The sequence below is a fragment of the Salvia hispanica genome, chromosome 3, assembly GCF_029641045.1.
Source record: "Salvia hispanica isolate PSC_SH4W2 chromosome 3, Shi_PSC_v1, whole genome shotgun sequence".
In the NCBI taxonomy this organism is placed as follows: domain Eukaryota; kingdom Viridiplantae; phylum Streptophyta; class Magnoliopsida; order Lamiales; family Lamiaceae; genus Salvia; species Salvia hispanica.
The window spans coordinates 64,604,334-64,622,582 of NC_142694.1; the positions used below are offsets into that span (position 1 = coordinate 64,604,334).

Below are 18,249 nucleotides of genomic sequence, written 5' to 3' on the forward strand. Positions count from 1 at the left end.
GGTGGAGGTTTTAAGTGAGAGAGTGAGAAAGTGAGATGAAGTGGCATGGTGGAAGGATGTTTAGTGAAAATGAAATTGTTGACGTGTCAACCATCCATTGAAGTAAAACATAAGACAAAAATAATGTTACTGTGCATGAGATCAAATCATCAAAAATTCGCTCCTAACACTTTGCATCAAATCTTCAGAAATTCGCTCCTGACACCCTGAATATCTGCAAAAATCAGACATTTTTTATTTCCAAAATTATCCCCATCTACCTAATTTGTCCTTACGGGGTAATTTGGGGCGAAATTTATGCTAGGTACCGAAATTGTGATTAATAGATACCATAAACGATATAAAATAAAGATCAGGTACCGTTTTCGTGCGAAAGTGAAAGATTAGGTACCATTTATGTAATTCACTCTTTATTCTAAGTGTTGGATAATGTTTCATGTTTGAGTCACACATTATGTGATTGTTTATTAACGTGCAATATAATCGTGAGAGGAGGTTTGCATGTTAGAAGAACTTATAGTTGACGCTATAATTAATTCTCCTTAAAATGACATTATTAATTGAGAGCGAAAATAATAAATTCATATAATGAGTTTTAAGAGGTAAATAAAAATTGATGACTTGGACTAATAATGTTGTTTAAACTGCGCGCTATTATGAGAATGATTTGAGATTTCAAAAGATGCAAATGCTCATAGGAATAAATTCAACAAGGGATTTGGTTTAAGCGAATAAAATGTGCCAACATCAATTTCTTGGTTTCTTACACCATTTCCATTTCCATTTCCATTTCCATTCCCATTCCCCACGCCATAATCGGTTTTTTCGCCGCTCCTTTCAAAATTTTCCAACATCAATTTCTTGGTTTCTCGATTGATGTTATTGTATTTCAAAATATCCGAATTTGTTCTTTGATTTCATTGATAGGGTTAATTTTGCCCGTTATTCGCGGTCGATTTTGGTCAACATTAATTCAAACTGGTGATTTATTAATTTTGCTTCACACGTGATGCCTTTCCACCCTCGAGTTTCTGTTTGATCTTTACTACGGTTATTCATTTTATCGAGCATTTCGCGATCGATATTGTGTCTTTTTTTTGTGGAGTTAAGGCTCTTTTGAGTTTTTAGGAATTTTACCAAATCAATCATATTCAGTCAACGATACTTGAATTTTGAGGTATACGACAATTCTCTCTGAATTTTTTTTGAATTTGGTTCTGTAAATTGGTGATTATATTGTTGTCTTGTTAGATTTTCAGGGAGAGTGGTTGCAAATGGGGCCTATATTCTACATACTGATAGCATTGCCTTGTACAATAGGGGCAATAACACTGGCACTTCACCACATTTACAACCATTTACTGAATTATACTGAGCCAACATATCAGAGATACATTGTCCGCATTATCTTCATGGTTCCTGTGAGTTCCCCAATTCTCTGGCACTAGACATTCTCGTATTGTAACCTGACATCTTTTGATCAATTTTTGCTCATTTGCTCCACATTACGTGCTTCGAAATCAACGTGCTTTAAATGATGTAGGAGATTGTTATTTGAAAATGTATATGGGGCTAGTTGGATTTTTTGGTTACAATATGATGCTTGAGAAGGTACCTCATTTTTAAATTTCCATGGAGGGGTCATATTTTTCAAAAGATACCATTATCTTGTAAGAGTTCACATGATCAATCTTGTTAGTCGAATAGTACTTTAAATGCCTCCAACTGAATTCTGGAATTTGCATTATCAATGCACATGTTAATAATCTTAATTGTTGGCTATAAGGTTGACTACATATGCTTATTCCCCAAAGCGAACATTCATTACTGGATATCTATGCTATAATTCTTCTTCAATCTACTTCTGAGTGGGTTCTATTATCTTTATTGTCAATTTCTAACAGGTATACGCTTTGATGTCTTTCTTGTCCTTGATCCTGAACAAACAAGCAATTTACTTCAATTCAGTCAGAGAAATGTATGTATGACATTACCTTTTTTTTAATATTTTGTTGTGAACGAGTTTCAAGTAATGAATAAACCTGAACGCCACTGTTAACTTATTGCTCATATTATATGGCCCCAAAAAATTGTTATAACTTTTATAAACCATTATGTGCAAACTGCCTCTCAGTACTTTTAGTTGCTTGCGACATGATTTTCCTGAAACATAAGCTTTTTACATTGATTTATGTTTTCTATGGCAAAACATGAGTTTGGTTCACGCAACAAGAACTTGATAGCATGGCATCCATGACATGCTCTGATGAAATTTTCTGCATGCATATCATTGTTCTAATCTTCTAAAAAGCTGAGTACACTGTCAAAACTAGAATATTTAGAATCACAATAAATCCACACAAGCACTATTACATACCCTTGTCAGTCTGTCAATTATGTTTGCGTGTCTTGGGTGCATATAGTGTTGCTTTTCCTATATTTCTTGATTTTGATCTTTAATTTCTTAGATTTCTTTTGGATGATGTTTGAGCTTTTTTGGCCTATTTCATTTGGTTAAGAAATTAAATGTTTTCATAATCAATTTCTCCACAGATATGAAGCTTGGGTCATTTATAATTTCCTTTCGCTATGCCTAGCATGGGTAGGTGGTCCAGGTGCTGTTGTGCTAAGTTTAACTGGAAAAGTTCTTAAACCAAATTGGTGTTTAATGACATGCTGCTTCCCCCCTATTGCATTGGATGGGTGAGCCTTCTCCGCACAAACTATCAGTTTTGGGCTGATCATAATAGTATTGTGCACATGATGATTTTTTTTGTTTTTTTCTTAAAAAAATTCTGAACGTCATTGGATATATTACTATCTTGTTTACATTTGGTATGGGGTACTAAATGCAAACCAGGTAGCAAAAGGCATATTCATGTGTATGTATTAGATATTACAAAATCTTCTTCTCAGTTTAAGAATCCAGCCAATCAGGCATCAGCATATTTAACACTGTTTGGTTTGAGGTATCATATGGATATCAGGGTTGCTAGCAAAGACCGGATATATGAGTATATATTGGATTCTTCAAACTTTTCTAACTTTTGCTAATTCTAAAATGAGGGTTCATTTCATATTTATGAGAGCTAAGAGTAGTATATAGACAGTTCGGTTGGTTCATTGATATCATTGTACTTTGTAGGCTGTTTGACCATGTAGGAAAGTTCAGTATACTGCATTGTTGTTGTCATTCATTAAGATCTGCTGTAACGTTTTTTACTCTACATCTTGCTGCTGCTTCTGTATCTTATTTAAACTGTGTCAAAATCAATGTTGTAATAGTTCAGGTTCAGGGTTTAGGGCATAAGTTTGTTAATATCTTGCTGGTATATCTATTTTGGTGCTCAAATTTAACTGTTCATGCAGGCGCTTTATACGAAGGTGCAAACAAGGGTGTTTGCAATTTGTGATCCTCAAACCCATCCTAGTCACAGTTACTTTTATACTGTATGCAAAAGGAAAGTATCAAGACGGGAATTTCAACCCAAGGCAATCCTTTCTCTACCTCACCATAATCTACACAATATCATACTCTGTGGCACTGTATGCATTGGCCTTGTTTTATGTGGCCTGCAAAGATTTGCTGAAGCCTTTCAATCCAGTGCCAAAATTTATCATGATCAAATCTGTCGTATTCCTTACGTATTGGCAGGTAAGAAATGTTCGGGGTGCCCCTATAATCCTTAATCCGTGGTACTTAAATTATTGCTGCTTCTAAACCTTCATGTTACCTTATACTTTGAAAAAACATCACATTTCATATCCTGAATTCCACTAATCATTAGTTGTCTGCCAATTTTATGTATGACCTGATCTGATCACTTGATGTAGCTATGATTGCTATGATGATCAACTACTGATTATTATTTTCCATGTTGGTTTTTATCAACGTTAGACTGTTGCTATCTGTAACAATCAACAAGATTGGTGAAATTTTTTCCTGCCCTTTTGTTTATTCAGAGTTAGACTCTTAGTTATTTGTTTGCATCAGTCTATGGGTCATAATTTGAACAGCACGACCACTTTTCTACTTTTTCTTTCTTGAAACTTTTCGTATATGCCAGCGAATGGCTATATTAAGTTTCCTATGCTTGTGAACTAACTTATTTAAGAAGATAAAATTTTAACCGAGTTAATGGCGTTTCTCTTGCAGGGTGTGTTGGTTTTTCTTGCTGCAAAATCCAAGTTAATCAAAGATACAGAGGAAGCTGCAGAATTTCAGAATTTTATAATTTGTGTTGAAATGTTGATTGCTGCAGCTGGCCATCTTTTTGCTTTCCCTTATAAAGAATATGCTGGTGCCAATATTGGTGCTAATCGTGGATTTGCAGCAAGCTTTGCACATGCTTTGAACATCAGTGACTTTTACCATGATACAGTACACCAGGTAAAGAGTCAAGGCATATAACATCTCTCGATGGCTTTCTTCTCAGTCCTATCTATGGTTTTCAGTCATGTAGTATACCTCAGCTGGAAGTATCCCTATTAAAAAGTTTATATGGATATTCTCATTATCTTTATTCTTTATTCTTAATTGCATACACAGTTTGCACCAACCTATCATGACTATGTGCTCTACAACCATGGTGATGGTGACGAAGGAAAAACAAAGTACAGAGCTCGCACTTTTGTTCCGACTGGCCCAGAAATGGATACAGTCAGAAGAAACAAAGCCAATCTTGGGAACAAGTCAGACGACATAAATTCACCATCTTCAGTTGGTACTACTCAAAACTCTGGTGGGAACACAAAATTGGATGCTTTAGGTTCATCATCGTTGCTCAGGAGCGAAGCAAATTCTGTTGATTTGCATTATGAACTTTCCCTTATGGATGTAGACTTTTCTAATTATCCAAAAAAGGAAGTACCTGCTACTAATGAAGCTGGAAAACGATGATGTTATAATCCAAATGCTTGTGTTTACTAGTTTGCTTTTGACTATAGAAAATGTATATTTTGGGTGGAGCTTGTTACAGTTTCATGACTTGTTCATGCCGCCATTGTTAGAGTAGTAGACATGTCAGATGTATGAAAATTCATAAGCAGGAATTTAGAAGATTGGAACATTCTATACACACTATACTATTGTCTGGATATTTTGTGTAACTTTAATGAAGTGAGAGGGAAAGCCCAAGACAAATAATTACAAAATCACCAGGATCAATCAAGCTTAGTTGCAGAATATCTTAATTTATATGCTAAATAATACAGTGATAAATAAAAAGTAGAATCAGTATCTAGGAAGTCCATTGAGGCCACCTCTGAAAGCAAATCCAGCCATGAAAATAACATAAGACTCTTTCAACCTCAATTGAGATACATAAAGCTTCCCCATCTTTGCCTTCAAATGGATCTTCTTAGAGATGCTTCTACGCCTCATCACAGCGCAGTCGCTGTCTTCTTCTTCGATGGTTTCCAGCTTCATCTTCAGAATCTCTTCGATGTCCATTCTCGATTCTCTTCTCAAACTCTCTTTGCTCCTGCAAGCCACCACCCACCACATTTTATGTGAATACCCTTTTCTCATTCTTGTTTCTCCCTCTGCTTAATGTTTTTTTGCATCCATGAGATGAATTTAAACATATGTTGTTGGATCACAATTTTTCCTAAGGGCAAGTTGAACTTTTTAGTGCGAGCCTTTTTTTTTTTTTTGCTTTTTGCTCTTTACAACTCTACTTCATCATTGCAGGGTATAGTTTATTTAGTAAGCCACTATTAAGATAATAGTATATGTTTTTTAACTACCTCCTTTTCCTGGATAATGACTAATTAAAACACTTATTTGGTAGGTGGTGTTTCAATACCATTAATAATGTGTCACGCGAAGAAGCTATTTCCCTTCACAATCATGCACAATATATTACGTGAAACATATTTACGAGTTTGATTAGGAATAAAGTTTGATTAATAAATACGTGCATCTTCATTCGATGAGAGTGTACGCCATAGATAAAAACAATACAATGTTCTTCATTTCTACTCAACGTTCTTTATGGCCTAGTCTTTGTTTCATCAAATAAACATGGATAAGAAAGTTTTATTCCTTTAGCAATGAACTATTTATAAGATCGATTATTAAATAACTAGATTATTTTACATTTTCATTTTATGTCTTGGTGAAACCAATTATTCGTTAATTTTAATTCATTTATAGAAATAAATTGTAAGGCTAATTTCATGCATCGACTATTGGGTGATTTTACATAGCTTTCGGGAGATAATTGATATGCTCCGATTTTGCACTCTTTTGAGGCTATTATTTGGTCCGTTTTGAGTGTCAAAGTTGCATTACATATCCTTTATTTGCATATTTTATCTATTTTTATATTTTGACGTGTTTTGTGAGAAATATTTAAAATATAACCTAAAAAGATAGTAAAAATTTGAAGATGGAAATATGGAGTATTCAAGCCTACCTCGTTTGCTTAAGAATTTCTCAAATTTCGTTTGCTTAAGAATTTCTCAAATTTGAATATCCGTACTCCGAGCTTAAAGTCTCAAGTGTTATTCCCTTTAGAGATGTAAAACAATAACACAACAATTAGCGCATGAAAACTTCTAATTAGAATGCATGCATCCTAATTAAAGTACTTTATCTCGTTTCTTGATTTTCGCATATTTTAGATCACACTATGCCTTGGGCGGCCGCTCGCCCTCGAATTCCTCCTTCGACTTCTTGTATTTTCCTCGAAAACGTAGAATTTAATCCCAAGATTTAATTAAACTTTTGATTAAATTCCCATAATTATCGTTGAATTAAATATTTCGGACGTAGAAAAAATTATTCCGGGATTTAAAATTAAATTTTCATCAGCCCAAAAGGAAGTAATTAATTTTTATTTGGCCCAAACCATCCTTATTTCTTCCAATTAAATTAGGAGGCCCAAAACAAAATTAATGTAAAGGAGCCCGAAAGTTATACTCTACTTGGCATCCTCTTACCGACGGACTCGACGTTTCTCTGCCCACCACCGCCGACGCTCCATCTTCGGCTCCTGTTCCTCCTCCGTTAATCGAAAATTGCACGATTCGATTCGAAATGTTGATTGGCACAACGATGACAGATTATGTGTGTTGAAATTCATGAAATAAAGAGAATTGTTTACCTTTGTGTTGGATTGGAAGAAAAGGAAATTGAAAGTTCGCCGCCAAATTGGGAATTTGAGAAAGATTGATGAAAGGAGACAAAATGCCTTGAATTGTTGTGATAGGAATTGGAAACCAAAAGCAATAAAACTCTTCTACACTTCCTCTCTATCTAATTCCTGTCAAACTTGTTTTTGCTTCTGTGAATTATGTGATTGAGAGTAATGAGATTGGGTAGTAAATGGAGTTGATTAACGTAGGATTAATTGCCACTAATTAGAATTGTAGGGTTAATTGCTACTAATTGGAATTTTGCAGGAGTGGGGAGCTGAAAATTGGCCAACACTGCCAAGACTTTATTTAATGTGTCTTTGTTATTATTTTGATTTAATTTTATTTGGATTCATTTAATTGTGAAGCCCATAACTTGTAGTATTATTTAATTGTTTGGGAGACCCAAGTGTATTTTTCTATTTCCATTTCATTTATTAATTCAATTTTAATGGAAGACTCCGATTAATTTCGTCATCCCTTTCTCATATGAATTTAATCGTCCAACGAAATTTAATTGGTACTTGGTTTTTGTGCCAAGCACTAATTTCAAAATCTATACTCGATTTCCTCTCTACGCATACTACTTTAATCCACACCAAGGCAGATAGAAAATCATCATCAATAATTATTTCACCTCATGCAATTATAAATATATATAGTCCATTTTACGAAAATTACCCCTCGCACAAGCAAACAATTAGAACTTGTTTGATAAAAAAAAATGGGATATGAGAAGATATGTAAAATAAGATAAGAAATACGGGCTTCATGTCAAGATATGCAAAGATATGATTTTTTCCGCTGTTGTTTGATAGAAAAAAAATTATCTAAATTTGTTTTGTATATTAAATAACATGGCTTAACTTGACAAATTGGTGAGATACATAAACAAGGTTAATGTTATAATTTTGGTAAGATTAGATAGGGCCCTGGTCTTATATTGGACTTTGAGTTAAGCTTAACTATGATATCAAACAATTAGAAATGTCCATATATAATTCTATATCTTGGTATTACTAACTTATGGTGTTACGTCAAGCACTACTACGACTCAGAAAATATCCACTTAGTTAAGCAATTATGATTCGTAATAGACAAAGTATTCACAGAAGAGCAATAAAGCAATGTGCTAAAGTATATTATTCGCGTGGCTTAAAATATTTAGTGCTAAAGTATATTATTCGCGTGGCTTAAAATATTTAATTCCAAGCTCCACGAGATATTTAATAGCAGGTGTTACATTCTATCCAAATTAACAGCTCCGGTTAATTAGAATGGAGAGAGAGAGTAACGTTTGTATTCTCTCTCTTTCCACCCTAATCATACGTCCCAAAAGAATATGAACTTTGGATTCAGCGCGAGTTTTAATGCAAAATTGGTAAAGTAAGAGAGATGTAGAGAGAAAAAATAATTAAAGTATTATTAGTAGAGAATGAGTCTCACCTCACTGGAAGAAAAGAGTTTCCAAAATTAGAAAATGTATATTCTTGTGGAACGGACTAGAATGGAAAGAGTGCATATTCTTATGGGACGGAGGAATTATGATTTTCCAAAACGAGTGCAGAAAAGAAGTGACTCAAGTAATGTAGGACATGGGGAGTATAATTTTTCCAAAATGAGTATAGAAAAAAAAAGTGACTCAAGTAACGTAGGACAGATGGAATACAATGCAAAATCATATGGCATTATTGATACAACATTCTTGCTCAAATAAAAGCCACAACTCCAGAAACTCACAAGCTCATGTTTAAGAAATAGAGTTGGTTCATTACAATTCACATCGAGTTTGCAGAAGATATATCAATCATCGAACCATATTTATCAAAGAAATTTCACTTGAATTGCCCCAACAATTTTGAGAAATTAATCAACACAGGAGCAATGTGCCCATAAACTCTTAGTTCCAACATGTGGAGTAAGCACCACACCATTCAAATGAAACTTGTGAAAAACAACAAATATCATAAGATTCTTATAAAAATAGCACCATGCAATTGTTCCAATAATTTAAAAACAAGACCACAAGTCTTTGTGCCCGAAGCCATTTGGCTGAGGGCATATCTGCTGCCTAGGCGTCACACCTTATCCCGCGCTTAGCGGCTGACCGGATACCTGTTGAGTTTAAGCATATCAATAAGCGGATAAAAAAAACTTACAAGGATTCCTCTAGTAACGACGAGCGAACAGGAAAAAACCTAACTTAAAAATCAAACGGTCATGCCGTCCGAATTGTAGTGTAGAGAAGCATCCTCAGCTACGGACTGGAAAGGGGCATCAGAGAGGGTAAGAGCTTCGTTGGGCCCAGACCCCTATCGTATCACGAGGCATTGTCAAAGAGTCGGGTTGGAATTTAACCCCATTTAAGCGATAAATTCGGTCCAAAGCTATGTGCCAGAGAACTATAAGAGCATCTCCAATGCAAATAGCCCAGCCATAGGTCATAAAAAAATATTAAAAAAATACATTATATAGTTTTTCAAATATAAAAAAAAATTAAAAAATAGCGCTGGCCGATCGGCACGCCACAATGGCGGCCAGCGCATCGGCCAACACACCCGAATCGGCTAGCCCATGCTGCTTTTCTCGCCGATTCTCGGCTAGCCTGCTGCAATAGTTCGGCTAGCCGACTGGCTAGCTACGCGAATCGGCTAGCCGGTTGGTTAGCCGGCATTGGAGATGCTCCATCTCTAACATAAAAGAAAATATGGTCGCAATGTTATTAAATAATAAAAAAAATGTAATTTTAATAGGCGAAAAAAATAGTGCTAGGTTGTAGACTATCTAGGAAGAAAAAAAAAAAAATCCCTAGATTGACATTTCTGACTAAATTTGGCCATGGAACTCCAGTTTGCGGCTGATTCTCCGCCGCTCCATGCTATCGCCGCTGCCAAAATTGCCGGCATTTCTGTCAACGTTAAACCATCTCTCCCCTCTGGCTCGCCGCCAACTCTTTTACTAGAGACTGGGTATTTCCTCTCACAACGCAGCTGCTACTTAACATTAGTTTTGGAAGTTGTTAACAACGAACAACCATCTATCCTACACAATCTGGTTTTTGAGCTTTTACTAAGTATGTCGAGGATCTGGAAAATTGAACCACTGGCGTTAATCGAAGAGAAATTTAAATAGGGTTTTGGAGTTAGAATCATACTGCTATAGCATTAGATATTACTATAATTGAAGCTTTCTATTTGGATTGTGGATGCTGTCTGTGAAAGATAGATGAATCTCTTGTTTGCTTCTCTTCTTTTTAGCACTCACTTTATCTTTTCTCAATTTTCAGGAAGAGACTGTATGGAGCTAATGTGATTATTAGGTATATTGGTAGGATATCAAGCTTACCAGGTTTCTATGGACGAGATGCTTATCAGACGAGCCAGGTGCGTTTCTTCTGCAATCTAAACATGACTATTAGTAATTTATACTTATGATATTACTTATTTCAATTATCTTGGCTGCTGCTGATTTTATTTATTCATGAACCTTTTTATAATGTATATTTGGGTCATGTAGATCGATGAATGGATTGATTACGCCCCCACCTTTTCATCTGGATCCGAATTCGAAGGAGCATGCAGCTTTGTGGATGAGTATCTACTACTCAATACATTTCTCGCTGGTTTTAGCTTGTCAGTTGCAGATATTGCTGTCTGGACTGCTCTTGCTGGTAAAATTTAGGCATTTTTGTTATTCACTTTCTGTTTACCAATGATACATGTTTTGCTCTCTGAAAATTTATTTTTACAAACTTTTCCTGAAATTGATTACAAATGTTTTCGGTTTGCTATGGTTTTTTTCTTTTGTATATTTGCTTCATGGGACGCAAGTGCTTTACTTCTTAAAAAAATTGAAGTTCTTGTATACGTCCATGACAGGAGCTGGTTTGAGATGGGAAAGTTTAAGGAAATCTAAGAAGTACCAAAATTTGGTTCGGTGGTTCAACTCAATATCTTCTGAATATGATGCACAGCTGAGTGACTTTTCCTCTACATATCTTGGGAAAAGAGGTTCTGCAAAGGTAGCAGCTTCCAAGTCGAAGGAATCTCAAGCCTCTAATTCTCGGTCGAATGCAGTGGAGAATGGTGTGCATGCCAATGAAACTGCTGGCACACGAGCCTTTGAGGTTGATCTTCCAGATGCTGAGGTAGGAAAGGTGAAATTGCGGTTTGCACCAGAACCCAGTGGTTATCTCCATATAGGTCATTCGAAAGCTGCATTGTTAAACCAGTATTTTGCTGAGCGCTACAAAGGACAGGTTATTATACGTTTTGATGACACAAATCCAGACAAAGAAAGTAGTGAGTTTGTCGATAATCTGCTCAAAGATATTGAGACTCTTGGGATCAAGTACAGTGCTATAACATACACGTCAAACTACTTTCCCCAGATCATGGAAATGGCTGAAAAATTGATTCGTGAAGGTAAGGCCTATGTTGATGATACTCCACGCGAGAAAATGCAACAGGAAAGGATGGATGGCATAGAGTCGAGGTGCAGGAATAACAGTGTGGAGGAGAACTTGAAGTTGTGGAAGGAAATGATTAATGGTACAGAGAGGGGTTTGACTTGTTGTCTCCGTGGGAAATTGGACATGCAGGACCTGAACAAATCACTTAGGGATCCCGTGTATTACCGCTGCAATTTGACCCCTCACCACAGGATTGGAGCTAAATATAAGGTATACCCAACATATGATTTCTGCTGTCCCTTTGTTGATGCTGTGGAGGGTATCACACATGCTCTTAGATCAAGTGAGTACCATGACCGAAATGATCAGTATTACAGAATTCAGACTGATATGGGATTCAGAAAGGTCCATCTCTATGAATTTAGTCGACTGAATATGGTTTATACACTTCTTAGCAAGCGCAAGCTTCTTTGGTTTGTCCAAAACGGAAAGGTTGAAAGTTGGGATGACCCTCGCTTTCCTACTGTTCAAGGAATAGTGCGAAGAGGTCTGAAAATTGAAGCACTAATACAGTTTATTCTGGAACAAGTAAGTTGCAATTTGTACTATGTTAATAAGTATGTGATAGCACACTTTTGTGAATAAAGAATAGCTTACTCTTTTCTTGTTACTTTATATTTTGATTTCTTTGCAATGCTTGTGCGTAAGTTCGAGTTTTGTTTCCTCTTTCCTTTTTTCTCTGTGCTATGATGAATGAATCTAATATTTGATTTGCTTAACTCATTAGGGTGCATCGAAGAATCTGAATCTTATGGAGTGGGACAAACTCTGGGCAATTAATAAAAAGATAATTGATCCTGTGTGCCCTAGGCATACTGCTGTTATTGAGGAACGTCGTGTACTACTGATCCTAACTGATGGCCCCAAAGATCCTTTTGTACGCATTTTACCAAAACATAAAAAGTATGAAGGTGCTGGAGAGAAAGCCGTGACTTATTCAAATAGGTTATGGGTAGATTATGCAGATGCGGAAGCAATCTCTATGAATGAGGAAGTAACTCTAAAGGATTGGGGCAATGCAATTGTGAAGGAAATCAAGAAAGATGAAAATGGGATTGTGACTCAGCTGGTTGGAGTGTTGCATCTTGATGGTAGTGTTAAGAAGACAAAGTTGAAGCTCACCTGGCTATCAGATGGCAATGAACTAGTTAAACTCACTTTGGTTGACTTTGATTATCTTATTACAAAGAAGAAGGTAATTCTCAATATTTAGTACTCCATTTGTTAAGCTATATCTTTTAGTTGATTGGTTTTAATCTTATGTAAAATGTTTGATAACTAAAGCTTGAGGAAGATGAAGATTTCACGGATGTGGTCAATCCCTGTACGAGAACAGAGACATCAGCTCTTGGGGAGTCTGATATGCGGAACTTGAGGCGTGGCGATGTTATACAATTGGAGAGGAAAGGGTATTACAGATGTGATGTTCCTCTGATTCGACCTTCAAAGCCTATAGTCCTCTTCGCCATTCCAGATGGCAAGCAGCAAACTGTAGCGAAGTAAGAATAATCCCGGAATATCTCTTGGCATGAAGAAAATCAACGTTGATTACATGTCAAACACACTCGACTTGCTTAATCTTTGGTTATGTCTGATTTAACTGTTGAATGTTTTCCTCTTTTATCTGAACAATGATGCTTGTAGCTTGGCTGTGATGCCCTCATCTTTTTGAACAATTCACACTTCGACTCCTCTCATCGGTTGGAGGATTTGTTTTACCAATTAAGTTGCATTTCGTATGTAATCCTCTTTTGAGTGCATTAATTCAAATGAAAACATAATTCTGATCTTGTAAATTCGTGAATGGATAGAATAATAATTTATCCCTAAAGATAATCATTCGAAGAAACGATTCAAATTTTATTAGTAGAATTTATTATTTGGTTACAACAAAAAATAAAAAGGATGCAAGAAGGGTTGGAAATAATGAAATTAGTTGATCAGTTTTTAGGAGCAAATCTGGATTTGATCTTTTGCACTTCCTTGGTTCCAACCATGAAGGCCTTGGTCAAGACATTGTCAGGCACAGGCGGCGTTGCAGCGAAGAGCGTGGCGGCGATGGACTGAGTGCCGGGAAGCTGGCTGTTGAAGGCGGAGAGGACGGCCGCGGGGTTCTTGCCATTGTTCTTCTGGAAGTGGACGAGTCCCTTCGGAAAGGCGAACACATCGCCCTGCTTGATCGTCTTTGAGATGAGGACGTTTGCGGTGGTTATGAATCCGACGTCCAGCTCTCCCTCGAGCACGAACACCACTTCGGTGGCGCGTGGGTGCGTGTGCGGGGGATTCAGTCCCCCTGGCGCGTAGTCAATACGCGCCAGGGAGACTCCGAGGGTGTTGAGCCCTGGGATCTTCTGCACGTTGGCGCCGGTCACCAATGCCCCCATCGAGTTGTTGGTGGCGCCGGGCTTTCCTATTCCGGCGAAGAAGAAGTCCTCCGCCGTCACGTTTGACTTGCAAGGGTATCCGTTTACTTTCACACCTGTTTTTTAATCATTAATATAAATCACACATTGGCATCTAAATTCAATTCCAAAATCAATAGATTAATTTACCAGATTTGAGATCAGCAACACAGAGATCTTGAAGCATATCTGGATCGGCAGAAACGGAGTTGGTGAAGAGGAATAGAGCCATAATTAGAAGCAGCCTGCAAACAGCCATACCTCAGATTTCAAACCACAACTACACCTCTCTACTGTATCTGTGTGTTTGTAGTCTGTAGAAAAGTATGTAATAATGAGTAACAAGTTGAGACAAAAGTTATGAAGATAGGTGCTGTTTATATGCTTCAATTTCAATAATACTCTGAATAAAGGGTTTGGGGTGTTTGCTAAAGCACGAAACTAGGCTTCGTAGACAGAAAGTGATGAGGTCGATGGTATATCACAATATTTGTTTTTTTTATTTAGGTTTATTTGACTATAAATAATACCTCCTTCCGTAAAAATAGAAACTCTTCTATTTTAGAAAACATTTTTCTACCTTTTCTATTATTTTTTTTTTCTTTCTATCTCTCTTATTTTACAAAATTCCTACTCCTATCATTTCAATAGTTTTTATTTTCAAAAAAATGGAGGATTTTTACAAACTAACTTTATTTTGAATTTTTTCTATAAACTATTTTAATTCAAATACGATTTTGGTGTTAATTTGATTTTTTTTTCTTTAACATATTTGATTTTTAATTGATAGTGATGAGGATATAAGTTTTGATACTTTGGGGTGTATTGAGTTTTGACCAAGAAATAGATGAGAGCTTCGTGCCTTGCACGTGATTAAATTCTAATTATAGTAGTGTACTATACTCACATTTTTCACCAATAGATGCACACGACTTTCTATGTTTAAAATAATATTAATACGTAAAGCATAGCACATGAACGGCCTGACGCAGGCCTCGCTTTCATAAACTTTACGAAATGAAAATGTCTTCCAATTATGTTTCAAAATTTATAACTGAATATAGTCGATGGATATTGCATAAACATGTCATTGTGATTATCCGACCTACATATTAGTCTGTTTTGTGTCTTCCATATAAATAAATAAATAAATAATCCTAAACTTCGCCAAACATTTTAGTACTCAGTCCCGTCCTATAAAACTATGTCCGCTTTTCATTTTCTTCCGTCCTAAAAAAATGTGCATTCCATTGTTGCCTCTATCCCATAAAAAAGATGTGCATTCTATTTTTAGAAAATAATCTCAATTTATTATTCCTATAAATAAATTTATTTATAACTTATACCACCATTAAACATTATAATATGGGTGTTCCACTATCCACTAACACAACTGTAAATAACATTTTCTTAATTCTCTTATTTTATTAATTTTGTCTTATTTCTTGTGCTATATTAATTGTTCATATTTTTATGAGACGAGACGAAAGAAGTATTACCAGATTAATTGAAATTTAGTGTAAAGCTGCAAGTTCATGTTATTTTTGGACAAGACAACAAACACGATACTTATTTTTGTATAATTTTTGTAAGGCTACAAAGCGAGACACAGGTAGTTATAGGAGAGTGATCAATTGCTAATTCATCATTTAATTGCTAACTACAATTAAATTAAGGCCACATGATTTTAAAAAACGTGTGGTCTACAATTTGCCACGTGTAATTTTCGTTTTTATTAATTAAATCGAAAAAGATAAAAAAAACGCCCAATTAGGGTTTTGGATGAAAATGTCAATATAGTGTTTCAAAAATATCAACACAATGCTTTGAGAATGTCAACACAAATTTAGGATTGACATTGTATATGCTTCATATTGACATATTATCTTAGCTGCATTGACATTAACCTGTGTACGAAAAATACGAAAATTCTAGATTTTTTTTTCAAATTTTGACGTCGGAACATATGCATGTAGTATATCATTGGAATCCTTATAAAATTATCTTTAATTTGATATATGTTATATGAATTTAAAGTTTTGATATTTCTTTTAAAAGTTAGTCATAATTAACTTGACACTAATACCCCTATTGATATTTTTTCGAATTAATCGGCCTTATTGACGTTTTTTGTTGATCGTATTGACATTTCGTGGTTGATGATCTAGGCCTTTAATTTGAATATCTAATGACTATTATTGAGTTGTAGTTAGCAATTAAGCATTGAGTTAGCAATATAACACTCTCCGGTAGTTATAATGGTTGCATCAAAATGTAATTCATGAGTCTATTTAAATCGAAACTTGATTAAAGGTTGTCTTTCATTTTTCGAACTATTTTAACAAAGTGGAATAAATGCGCTTACAATCAACTTGTCAACATACAATTGTCAAGACTCAAGATTATGATGCATAAGCCTCCCCCTCCAAATCTCCAATATGAAAATAATAAACATCTCATTTTTTAATGTAAGTGTCAATTCCAGTGATATTCTCCGAAAAATAAAATGCATGTCCTTCAATTCTTCCCAACACCTGAGTTGGCCATTAAACATATTGAGCCCTAACATGAATATACTATTTCATTCGTCCCATTATAAATATAACAATTTCTTTTTTAGTTTATCCCACAAAAATAATAAGTAATAGTTTTTTCACAATTTAATATAAATATATTATTTTTTCTATTCACTTAACACATAAAATAACAACTCCTAAAATCTTGTGTCATTATGAAGTATGTCATATTATGGTATAAAAAGATTATTAAAGTTTATTGCAAGTTTAATAATGATTAGTTTGGCTTGGTTTAACGTGTAGAGATATTTTTTACTCCCTCCATCTCACAATAGGAGTTACATTTGGTGTGTGAAGAGTTTTAAGAAATGTAAAGGATAGTGAGTTGGAGAAGTTAGTGGAATATGAGGTCCACTTTTTTATATTGGTTTTATAATAGAATGCGAGTGATGTAGGACCTACTTTCCATTTATGGTAAAAGTGAATTGTAACTCTTATTGTGAGACGAACAAAATTAACAAAATGTGACTCTTATTGTGAGACGTAGAGAGTACTTTCTAAGAGCATCCCCAACAGTGCTCGTTGGCAAGAGCAGCCGTCGTGCCGTAAGCGCGACGAGTACCATGCTCGCCGCTGTGCTCTTGCCGACAGCACAGACATGCTCATTGGCAAGAGCACGGCCGTGCCAAAGAGCACACTGGCGTGGCGCATCCCCATTGGCCAACGGAAATTTCGTTGGAATTTCTTCTTTCTTTTTTTCTTTATCTCATGAGCAAGTTTGATATCAATCCCCATTCATAGAATAATTTTAGAAAATAAATTGGAATAAAATCAGCTCCAAGAGTCTACTATGAAATACTATGATTATGCACTATTTTGAGTAAGTAGGATTTGGAGGGATTTAAATAAATTAGATAAGAATGATTTGAATCAATTAGGTGCAGGTTTGGTGGGGTTATTACTTATTATATTGTAAACTACTATATATACTCTCGAGGTTTTGGATAAATGAATCCAAAAAAGATAAATTGTTATCGATCAGGCCTCGGTGAGAGGATTAATTGGCCTCCTAGAAGGATTGTCTCTTTCTTTTGTTTCAGTATTTCGAGTCATTAGAGCATCCACTATAGCACCGCTGCGCCGGCCGCCCCCTTCCCGGCTTAGCTGCGGCGATCTATAGGGTCGAAGGCATCCGCCCCGGGGGCGGACAAATTGGGTGGGGCGGACGGAAGTTCGCCGGCTTTGCGGCGAGGACGGGGCGTTGGAGAGAGAAAAGCGGCAGCCGCCGCGCCTACCTATTGCGCGGCAACACCGCCGCGGCGGTCCGCCGGATTTTCCTTTTTTTTTTTTTTTTTTTTTTAAATTCGAATTTGTTGGTTTTTTTATAAATATTCCTCCCATTTTCATCTTCTCTCCACACACTTCTTCAATCTCTATCCAAATTTTCTATCTCTAAAAACTTTTCAATTATGGATGATTTGTGGAATCAAGCATGGGATTCTTTGATTCAAGAGGTGCAGAGGGAGGCCGACGAGGAGGCGGCGGCGGCGATCCCTCGTGAGATTCGTCATCGTCGGACAATCCCACGAGACCATGTTGGAGCGGCTAAGCGGCTTATGGCCGACTACTTTAGCGATGAGCCTCGTTACCCGGCTGAGATTTTTCGTCGGCGTTTCAGAATGTCGCGACCGCTATTTACCCATATAGCGACGACATTGGC

At 36.0% G+C, this 18,249-nt stretch overlaps 3 protein-coding genes and 1 long non-coding RNA gene across 6 annotated transcripts; 2 read left to right on the plus strand and 2 right to left on the minus strand.

The window, feature by feature from the left end:
- The first annotated feature begins 684 nt into the window (after positions 1–684).
- On the plus strand, positions 685–4,971 carry LOC125212771 (uncharacterized). 3 transcript variants are annotated; one of them, XM_048113021.2, is made up of 7 exons: positions 685–1,177; positions 1,252–1,421; positions 1,905–1,978; positions 2,554–2,703; positions 3,370–3,655; positions 4,157–4,390; positions 4,550–4,971. In XM_048113021.2, the coding sequence occupies exons 2-7, from the start codon at positions 1,275–1,277 to the stop codon at positions 4,898–4,900; spliced, it is 1,242 nt and encodes a 413-aa protein (XP_047968978.1). In that variant the 5' UTR covers positions 685–1,177; positions 1,252–1,274; the 3' UTR covers positions 4,901–4,971. The 3 variants fall into 3 exon arrangements, with proteins under 3 accessions (XP_047968978.1, XP_047968979.1, XP_047968980.1); XM_048113022.2 differs by having other exon boundaries at positions 1,260–1,421; XM_048113023.2 differs by having other exon boundaries at positions 1,321–1,421.
- Positions 4,972–5,146: 175 nt separating this feature from the next.
- On the minus strand, positions 5,147–7,322 carry LOC148931211 (uncharacterized). Its single transcript, XR_016136561.1, has 2 exons — positions 7,110–7,322; positions 5,147–5,483 (listed from the first exon to the last, which is right to left on the minus strand). It is a non-coding gene; the product is annotated as an uncharacterized LOC148931211 (long non-coding RNA).
- Positions 7,323–9,907: 2,585 nt separating this feature from the next.
- Positions 9,908–13,333, plus strand: LOC125213290 (glutamate--tRNA ligase, cytoplasmic-like). Its single transcript, XM_048113748.2, has 6 exons — positions 9,908–10,109; positions 10,427–10,523; positions 10,657–10,810; positions 11,019–12,139; positions 12,339–12,806; positions 12,896–13,333. The coding sequence occupies exons 1-6, from the start codon at positions 9,979–9,981 to the stop codon at positions 13,112–13,114; spliced, it is 2,190 nt and encodes a 729-aa protein (XP_047969705.1). The 5' UTR covers positions 9,908–9,978; the 3' UTR covers positions 13,115–13,333.
- Positions 13,334–13,450: 117 nt separating this feature from the next.
- On the minus strand, positions 13,451–14,482 carry LOC125213291 (germin-like protein subfamily 2 member 1). The gene is made up of 2 exons (XM_048113749.2): positions 14,164–14,482; positions 13,451–14,090 (listed from the first exon to the last, which is right to left on the minus strand). Exons 1-2 carry the CDS (start codon positions 14,270–14,272, stop codon positions 13,552–13,554), a joined length of 648 nt encoding a protein of 215 aa, XP_047969706.1. The 5' UTR covers positions 14,273–14,482; the 3' UTR covers positions 13,451–13,551.
- Positions 14,483–18,249: the final 3,767 nt, after the last annotated feature.

Excerpts from the sequence above, each read along its gene's own strand:
- LOC125212771 (XM_048113021.2), top strand. The coding sequence starts at position 1,275 with ATGGGGCCTATATTCTACATACTGATAGCATTGCCTTGTACAATAGGG. Across the intron at positions 1,979-2,553 it reads TTCAATTCAGTCAGAGAAAT|ATATGAAGCTTGGGTCATTT; the intron begins GTATGTATGACA and ends ATTTCTCCACAG. Across the intron at positions 3,656-4,156 it reads TATTCCTTACGTATTGGCAG|GGTGTGTTGGTTTTTCTTGC; the intron begins GTAAGAAATGTT and ends TTTCTCTTGCAG.
- LOC125213290 (XM_048113748.2), top strand. The coding sequence starts at position 9,979 with ATGGAACTCCAGTTTGCGGCTGATTCTCCGCCGCTCCATGCTATCGCC. Across the intron at positions 10,110-10,426 it reads ACTCTTTTACTAGAGACTGG|GAAGAGACTGTATGGAGCTA; the intron begins GTATTTCCTCTC and ends CTCAATTTTCAG. Across the intron at positions 10,524-10,656 it reads ATGCTTATCAGACGAGCCAG|ATCGATGAATGGATTGATTA; the intron begins GTGCGTTTCTTC and ends TGGGTCATGTAG.
- LOC125213291 (XM_048113749.2), bottom strand. The coding sequence starts at position 14,272 with ATGGCTGTTTGCAGGCTGCTTCTAATTATGGCTCTATTCCTCTTCACC. Across the intron at positions 14,091-14,163 it reads TGTTGCTGATCTCAAATCTG|GTGTGAAAGTAAACGGATAC; the intron begins GTAAATTAATCT and ends ATTAAAAAACAG.